The 8,931-nt window shown below is 43.8% G+C and overlaps 1 protein-coding gene across 2 annotated transcripts; it reads right to left on the reverse strand.

Moving 5' to 3' along the window:
- Positions 1-57: 57 nt before the first annotated feature.
- On the reverse strand, positions 58-8,767 carry taf15 (TAF15 RNA polymerase II, TATA box binding protein (TBP)-associated factor). 2 transcript variants are annotated; one of them, XM_030108862.1, is made up of 16 exons: positions 8,673-8,767; positions 7,961-7,985; positions 6,698-6,731; positions 6,531-6,612; positions 6,358-6,421; positions 5,443-5,654; positions 5,137-5,329; positions 3,372-3,406; positions 2,781-2,813; positions 2,551-2,660; positions 2,308-2,437; positions 2,029-2,121; positions 1,876-1,942; positions 1,661-1,749; positions 1,334-1,481; positions 58-416 (listed from the first exon to the last, which is right to left on the reverse strand). In XM_030108862.1, the coding sequence occupies exons 1-16, from the start codon at positions 8,680-8,682 to the stop codon at positions 377-379; spliced, it is 1,365 nt and encodes a 454-aa protein (XP_029964722.1). In that variant the 5' UTR covers positions 8,683-8,767; the 3' UTR covers positions 58-376. The 2 variants fall into 2 exon arrangements, with proteins under 2 accessions (XP_029964722.1, XP_029964723.1); XM_030108863.1 differs by having other exon boundaries at positions 6,531-6,609; positions 8,673-8,751.
- Between the last annotated feature and the right edge of the window lie 164 nt (positions 8,768-8,931).

The following is an 8,931-nucleotide window of genomic DNA, read 5'->3' on the forward strand; positions in this document are numbered from 1 at the left end:
GTGTACAAACTCACAAAAGACAGTTTTGCATTTTTGGAGGGGGAAAAAAAAAATCAATCCAAGTAAAACATTTTTATTTCGTTGATACAAAACAATGATACGAAGTCTACCTCACAAAACATTTGCAGCTAGATTCTGAGAGGAAATCAAAAGATGTACAAGGAAATGAACAAAGAAAAACATTTGACAACATGCCAACCAGTCCAGAGCTTTCTTCACATTAGCCATCCGACTCTCAGCAACGCTTAGGGATGCAACAGCTGCAACAGCTGGCAGACAAATCCGAGCGCCCCCACTACCCCGTGCCCGAGCCCCCAAACTACCCCTTCCTCTGTGGCCAACGCGAAGGCTGGAATGGCTTCCTGGTGCACAACGCTTAGTATGGTCGCTCTCTCCTATCGTCTCTGCGGTCACCTCTGAGGAAGGAAAGACAAAGACGTCTGTTAAATCAGGACGACATTGGGCTAACCGCCGTCATCTGACAAATGGAGGCGAGACGTGACGTCCCGCTCTACTTCACGCAGCCGTCTGCATGCTAAATCCCTAAACGGATCATAGAACATGCTTCAATACGGGAAAAAACTCCATTAGGGGCCTTGCTTCTTTATGTGAATGTTTCACCTTCAGTGGAAAGCAATAAATAAGTTTGGCATCAAGGTGAACCGAAGCGGCAAGCTGTTCATGTAGCAGGAGCACTAGAGGATTTCCCTCACTGCTAAATACTGTGTACATGAAATACTGATATTCTGTTTCGATCTGGACAAAACTAAATTCAAAAGACAGCAGATCCTACAGATAAAGCATTAGCTCATATGTGAGAGGATTTCTTCAGGGTTCAGGTTTAATCCAGCGACCAACAGCTGGAGGAGTGACAAATCACAAGAGCACATCTCCTTATTTCAAAACCACCTCTAATTAATAATTCACATTTATGCTCATGGTGAAATCAAACTTGTTTAACAATTAGGACAGAACCGTATTCTTCAGACAACTATGTAGTTCTTTTTATATGAATCAATTTCAATTTATTTTACTTTTCCTTTAATGTCATGCGGCTCACGTTTATGGTTAATGGCTTCATTGAAAAACATGCATTCACATTGATGACTGCCATTACTTTGACTATGCATACTGTTTTGAAAGCTTTACACACTTCAGCTCACTCCTACACTCATTTCAGAAACAAATTAAAGCCGATCTGTCTGTATTAGTTGCAGTTTTCATAGCGCAAACATGCAATTTATCATTCTCAGGCAGAATCCGCCCCCTCCTGGTCAGACGATTAAACTACAACATAAGTGCAGAAAACATGACAAGAAACTCTTCTACCAACCTTCCTCCCATTTTGTAGCCGCCTCCAAATCCTCCTCCGCCGCCGCCACCGCCTCCGTAGCCGCCGCGGTCTCCGCCACGGAAACCTCCACGGCCTCTGAAGCCGCCGCCTCTGTCGCCGCCACCAAAACCGCCTCTGCCTCCACGATCTGCGAAACACACCATCACAATACATCAGCACGCAACACGTCACACACTTTAGGAGAGACACGAAAGGAGGGACTATTAGTTAATTATATATTTTTTTAAAATATGAAATTGCACTTCTGACATTACATTCAAAACTGTCCTTTAATCTTGTCGAATAAGAGCACACTCGTGCACTCACCTCCTCCTCCAAACCCGGCGTCTCCTGGTTTAGGTGCACCGCACTTGTTGCACTCCTGTCGCCGCGCAAAATTCATGTTGCCACAGGAGCTGATGAGAGAAAGCAGACGGATTTTAATGCAAACAGATGCAAAAATCAACCCATGAAAAGCCTTAAAAAAAAAAAAAAAAAAAAAAAAAAAAAAAAAACTGAAAACCAGTGTGTGTGTTCCTCACCTGTTGGGACAAGGCCAGTCTCCTCCCTTGATGTCAAAGTTGGGTCCTCCACCACGACCCCTGAAACCTGCGGAGCGAGAGTCAGAAACACAATGCAAACGTCAGTGCTAAGACAAAAGACTTTGAAAAGTGGAGCTCGGTGAGACGGCCCACCTCCTCGTCCCCCTCGTCCGCCTCCTCTCTGCGTGAATTCAGCTCTGCGAGTAGCGAACGACACTTTGATGGGTTTGCCATTGAATTCCTTTCCTGCAGATTGGGAACATGTCAGTAAGAAATATGTCCAACTATAAACACAAGGTAATCACCGTCTCCTGGTGACATTAATTCTGTATTCCCGTCCTTCACCAATGATATAAAGAAAAGTGACCTTGAGCAACAGAAAAATTCCTTCTCAAGTCAAAATGAACAAGCGACATGAGAATGAATGCTCACCATCAAACCAATCAATAGCGGCTTTGGCTGAGGGCGGGTCATCGAAGGACACCGTGGCTTCTCCTTTTGGCCGACCAGTGGCCTTGTCAGAGTAGATGTTGATCATAGGCTGGCCGGTCTTTTTATTGACCTACAAAGACAAGAACAACCTGTTGAACGCTGGGTAGTTGGGGTAAAGAAACCGCAACCGTCTCAGACCAGCTTCTTGTAGTTCAGTTTAAAGACGAGGGGCAGAATTGGTACCTTAATGATACCAATTTGTTTGAAGAAATCTCCAACTTCCTGAACTGTGGCGTCCTCTCCGAGCCCCTGCACAAATATGGTGTTGTTGTCAGAGTTGTCCGGTTCTCCACCTGTGGTAGAGGCAGGAGCGGGGACACCGTCAGGAATATTAACTGCCGTCGCTCATTGGAGCGGCCTTGATCGGCACTAATCCCCAACATTTAATCATGTCGATGTTTTCAAAGCCTCACCCGGTTCATCCCTTGAGCCGTAGTCTCGAGAGCCTATAAAACAGAAGAGAGGATGGAGGACAAAATTTAAATGGGGGCTTTTAGAAACCGCCCGATCAGTTTCATACAATGAATCAGTAACTTCATCCCTACCAATATGTAATGATGAGAAGAAACTTTAACCAAAGTCCTTGTTTACAGCTCTTTGCTGGGTGTTTCTCATACCGTTGCATCACATACCAACACCTTGCAACAACAACAGAATTGTTCTGTTTTGCTTTTTTTTGAGCTTACACCAGGAATGAAAACCACCAAAATTGTCTCCAGTTTTAGGAAGTTTTTCCTTCTTCGTCCTGGGAACACCTTTTACTTACAATCAGCCCTCATCTTCATGCAACAATACCATTATTTTACAGCATGTTCTTTACCATATCTGAGTCATTTATGAGAAATAGCAATAGGCGGAGTTCCTTGGGCTCTGGACATGGAAATGGTGGCATTCACTGAGATCTTTTTTTTTTCTTCCTTTTTTTTTTTAATCCCCATCTTTTCCTCCTGCTAACTCAAGTTCTTTCCTCCCCCACCGACACAGTTCTGATGCTCGTCACTTACCACCGTAATTTTTGTAGCCACCACGGTCACCACCTCTGCAGAGGAAAAATTGGAGATATGATGGCTTTTCCTTTGTCCCAACTGAGAGCTCAAAGCTCCCCTACATCCCCATCAGTTTGCACTCCTGCCAGCGTGTGCGACTATAGTGGGAATGTCTCACACGAGGAATGCATTAGTCTTTGACATTAGAGATCAATGAACAGACGACCAGGCAGCTCTTGACCGATCGATCAGGCGGACTTGTGAAGACAATCACCAAGTCAATGGGTGTCACCGTGTGACAAAAATGTAGCACCTTTTGGGAAATACATGGCCAGATTGGATATCAAGGGCTGGAAAAAAAAAAAGCTAAATTTATGAAATTGTTAAATGAGAGGCCAAAATATGGGGTGCAGAAACCAATGATCAATCTTCCACCGAGTGAATTTATGAGATCCTTTAAACTGTGGTCCAAGTTTTAGTTCTCTCACTCTGAACACCTGTAGTATAAAATGTAGATCCATGTTAACACAACACACACGATGGCCATTGTCAATTATACAACACTTGCATGAAACCTGTTGAATGTGAAGCAGCTGAAGATGTGGCTCCAGGTCTAAAAGGCATCATCTCAGGAATTTCCATGGTTTGAAATCTATCACGTGGTCTTCATAGCACAACAACATACCCAAGCTGAGCTTCAAGTGATGGCAAAAAGTGCAGTTACCTCAAGATGTAGGTGGAAAAACAAAACAAAAAAAAACCCTGGTTCTCTTTATTCAAAGCCAACCTATGAATGTGGACACATCAGTTGACCTCCCAGTGTTACTTAGTTGTCCAGAATGTGAGGTTTACGACTCAGAAAATAAAACAAAATGACATTAGCGCAACTGGTGGCAGTACGGAGTCACTTCAATTTCCACTTCGCCTTCAGGTCAGGCTTGGCTTGCTGGTTAGTTAACTTCAGCAATGATCCAGACACACACCAATGGAACAACGTGATGCATTTCCTCAAGAAATGACTCCAAGTGTTTCCAGTACCCACTTTTTAAAAGTCTCCCCTAAAAGATTCTCCCGTTTCATCAAGGGCAGCGTTAGAAAATCCCCCCCCCCAGCCATTTTTAAATTTGCATTGGCTTTAAAGGCCTGGTGTGAAAACAGGAACAGTGGTCTTTACTGGAATAGGACTGTTACCACAGATAATATTCCAACACATTTTAATTTGACCTCAAACATTTTCCAGAGGTTGCAACCAGTTTTGCTCCAGTTGATAGTCAACTGTTGGTGGACAACACTCGCCCCAACATCTGAAATCACATCGTCGCACAACCAAGTCTTTAGAAATCGCTGCAAGATGCGTTTTTACCTTCATTTTAATACCGAATTCATGGCGAATGGATCCTCATGGGGTCAAGACTCATCCAATGTTTATATAACCACCACTTCCCAGTGTCAGTAACTGAAGGCTAATTAACACACCACAAAGTTGCAAATGAAAAAAAGATTTCTAGGAAGAAAAAAAGGTCAGGTTCAGGCACCAGGAGCATAAAGTAGAGGGAGTTGGAAAATGTTCCCCGTGCGATCTGTGACATCTGATCCATTAAATTTTGAATGAAGATAACATAAAACCAGAGTTTGGACATCTGGAGCACAAAGCAGATGAAGTGAAAATTCCTTCTATGTGGATGGTTTGTGGTTGATGATTGGCTATGTGTGTGATGACAAGTTATTTCTTACATTTCAGAGTGAAGCTGTACCTTGAGGGCAGTGGCACTGTGCAACTTACCCCATACCAGGAGGTCCGCCTCTTCCACCGCGGTCATATCCACCCCGGTCGTATCCGCCACGGTCGTACCCGCCGCTGCGGTCATAACCGCCACGATCATAGCCACCGCGGCCTCGGCCTCTGTAGCCCCCTCCCTCTGAGCGGTCGCCTCCTTGGTCTCGACCGTACCGCCCGCCCTGACCACCACTTTCACCTGAACAAACAAAGCAAAGCGCCATCTAAAACCGGCCTGCTTAAACAGTGAGTGTGTTCAATGACAACTGGGACATCCAACGCTGCACAATTCCTTAAGATAAATATTCAAACCTTCACTCCATCTTCCGTAGCCGCCGCCGCCTCCACCGCCGCCACTGTCCCCTCCTTGGCTCTGGCTGCTATATCCACTGCCACCTCCTTGGCCTTGACCGCCATAGCCGGCGCTCTGTCCCTGACCGCCGTATGAGCTTTGCTGTCCATAACTGTTTCCTCCTTGGCCACCATAGGAGCCCTGCTGTCCATAAGATGACTTGTCGCCATACCTGGATTTTATACACAAAGAAGGAAAGAATAACTCTAAGTTACAATAATCAGTTGTTTTCAAGACCAATGACGTGAAGCAGGATTGTGTAAAGACAATCAGCTGCAAAATCTGGGTCAATTTACTGTCTCTATTTCAAGTTTTGATGCACTTCTTGAGATTGTTTTTTTTTTTTAAATCATTAAATATGAAAGCCTCACAGGAGACAAGGGCACCTGAATGTGTGGCCAATATGTGGTTCTCACATTGTCAGAATTGGTGGACCAAGATTAAAAATTCCCAAAATCCAGAAATGATCAGTTTAACACGTAATTGTAGTATGACGGTCACTTTAAACTGTAGAATTATTTGTACAGTGAATTAAAAATGATTAAAATGAGAGGAACACAATTACTTCTTTCAGTTATAAGTGGGGTTAGTAGCCCAGAATGTACGATGCCAGAGTTGGCTGGAAATGGCTCCTCCACCCTGAACAGGATGTTATGTATGTATGGGTGTTAACCATGTGGTTATTAGCTAAATAAATAAAACCCAGCTGGGGTTGGCTCTCCAGTATATGGCTACAATGTATGAAAGGCAGTGGGCAGACCAGACCTGTACATCAGAGGCCTCTCATGATATCTACCAGAGTTGTGGCTGACAGTGGTGCTGATTAACAACTGGATTGTTGCTATCACATTTTGAGCATTAGGGTTCCAACTCACCCCCCTGATGAGTCTTGTCCGTAGTTGCTGTAACTCTGTTGTGGAGACTGCTGGCTGTAACCATCTGTCAATTAGGAAAAAAGTAAACACTTTTAAGGTGCTTTCAATTCCAAAACATTTAGTTAAGCTCATTTAAACTCATTTAACAAATTACATATAGTTTTTCCTCATACCTTGTGAGGCAGGTTGCTGCCCATAGCCAGGATAACTCTGTCCACCATAGGTGCCACTGCCATTTCCTTGCCCATAACCCTGCTGAAGACACAGAGACAAACTAATGTCACAGCAGGAAAGGTTCATTTATAGTGCTTGTAACTAACAGCTCAGAGAAGCGTCTTACCTGACCACCTTGTTGGCCTCCGTATGATCCATAGCTGCAGACAAACATGACAAAAACACTTCAGCTTCAAATTTTGGCCGTATTTTATCAGGGTGATGTGACAAATAATTTTAGGTATAATGTACGCTAAAGAAAACAAACTGAGGAATGGAGGAGGTCTTATATATACTCCACTTTGTACTGCAGAGTGGTCGAATTACAGAAAAAGCTATTTTGCTCAGCCTGTGAATATGTTAAGATCCTAAAACAATTTACTGAGTTTACTCAAGAGCTTGAAAGTTCAGAGCCAAGACAACCACATGGGAATTTAATGTGTCGGGACTCATGTGATTCAAATGAACTGCTCTGTGCAGTTCCTAAGACAAAAACTCTGGTATCTGAGTGTCTAGTTTGGAGACAAGCAGGCTTGAGTGCACTTGAAAACTTGGGACCATAACCAGTTTTATTGCATGTCCAAAAAAAAAAAAAAAAAAAAAAGAAGACAGGGAGGCAAAGTAATTACAAGTCAAACCTGTTCTTCCAACTTTGAACCACAGCTAAAGTAAATATCACTGCAACACGCAAGTATGACACTCTCAGCAGAATAATGTTAACAGTGGCTTTAATACTGCAGGACTACTTTGTACAAGAAAACAGGGAAGAACTTTCAGCTGAAACAGCAGCGTCTAGTTTCAGATATAGAAGCTAAGAGAATTAAAAAAAGAAGAACAAAAAACACTTTGCATAGTTTCTGCTGGTCCATACACTTTCATAGGTTCACACTACTGGGAGACCTGAATAAGTACACAAAGCCTGTCTCCTTTCCTCACTCATCTTTATCCTTGACTGCATGATCTTTGTCCGTCTCTCCTGTACATTTACGTAGCAGAAAGTGGACTGGTTCACTTCTTCATTCTGTCTCCCATACAGCAGGTTTAATTGTACTGTCCATTTAGTTTTTCTCAGTGTAATGCTGTGAAATTGCTTTGTTGACATTGGCACTTTGTGAACAAAGGCAAAACGAAGAAGCAGGGCAACAGGAACTTGACTCGGAAGGATGACAAATCATCTACTTCCAGGTAAAGTAAAAGGTTACACATTAAACGGTATTAGGGCGCACAGTTTTTGCTATTGTGCTTTGTGCCTGGCACAAGTTGTTATGCAGTATGTATAAAATATGGCTACTTCTCTGGATCCTGATCCTTAAATGGACCTCCTACTCGAATTACAAAAACAAAAGAAATCAATGAGGCCGTGATGGTGTCGTCCTTCATTCAACATTACCTTTGTGAGCCACCGTAGCCTGAATCTGAAAAGAAAAATAATAACAGTAATCAGAGGTTAAACTTCCTTGCAAAAGGTCAGTGGAGATAACCAAAACACGTTTGCTTAGCACGTAAGTGAGTGAGCTGCTCGGGCAGCAGCAGAAGTAGGTTACTGAAGTAGGACAGCTGCAGGCCGATAGGCCTCGATCCAGGCCGAGCCTGAAAATGGCGCTCAATTCAGAGCTGGGACCGACTATGTGTTGGAAGCGACAGCTCGTGAATTACAAATTACTCAACTTCCCAAGTGCCAGCTCCACACAGGAAGATAAAAATGTGACACTTTATGAACACTCAAGCTCAAATGATATTCTTAGTGTAACTGGTTAGCCTGTAGACGAGTAAACAATAGCTCCAGTATAAACAAAGACGCACTCGCGCTAGCTAACAAGCGTCTCGGGTTAGATTGGCAAACCGCTGGAGGCCCTCGTGCACCACTCAGCTCCGATTAACCAGAGCGGCTCAGAATCTAATGTGAGAATGCGTGGATGTAATTATAAAAGAGTTACGTAAAAGTCCACTAAGGATTCTGCCCATGAAAGCTAAGTTACGCGCCCGTAATTTGACGGAGCCAATGCAAGTGCTAAGGTAGCAATGTAGCTCCTAAGCTAATTCAGGGTTTCGTTTTTGCTATAACGGAACAACAGCGACAATATTTAAACGTATAGACTCACCAGTGGCCATTGTACTCCGTTAGAGGTGCGTAACTAAAAAAAAAAAAAAAAGAAAAAAACAACAAACGGTCTCAGTCGGTTTGCTGATTTATTCTGCTAAAAGAGACCGCCGGGGATACATGTACGGAGCGAGCCGAGGTGAGCCGAGCACGCTGCAGCACTTCCCCGAGTCGAGCGGAGCGTCTTCTTCTCCCTCCTCCGCGCGCGCGCCCACATTCCGGAGCCAGTTATAGCACCGCCACCTACTGGTCGACTGTGG

The sequence above is a fragment of the Salarias fasciatus genome, chromosome 14 (genome assembly GCF_902148845.1).
Source record: "Salarias fasciatus chromosome 14, fSalaFa1.1, whole genome shotgun sequence".
In the NCBI taxonomy this organism is placed as follows: domain Eukaryota; kingdom Metazoa; phylum Chordata; class Actinopteri; order Blenniiformes; family Blenniidae; genus Salarias; species Salarias fasciatus.

Excerpts from the sequence above, each read along its gene's own strand:
- taf15 (XM_030108862.1), bottom strand. Across the intron at positions 6,613-6,697 it reads GAGGCCAACAAGGTGGTCAG|CAGGGTTATGGGCAAGGAAA; the intron begins GTAAGACGCTTC and ends CTGTGTCTTCAG. Across the intron at positions 5,655-6,357 it reads GGACAAGACTCATCAGGGGG|GTATGGCGACAAGTCATCTT; the intron begins GTGAGTTGGAAC and ends TATAAAATCCAG.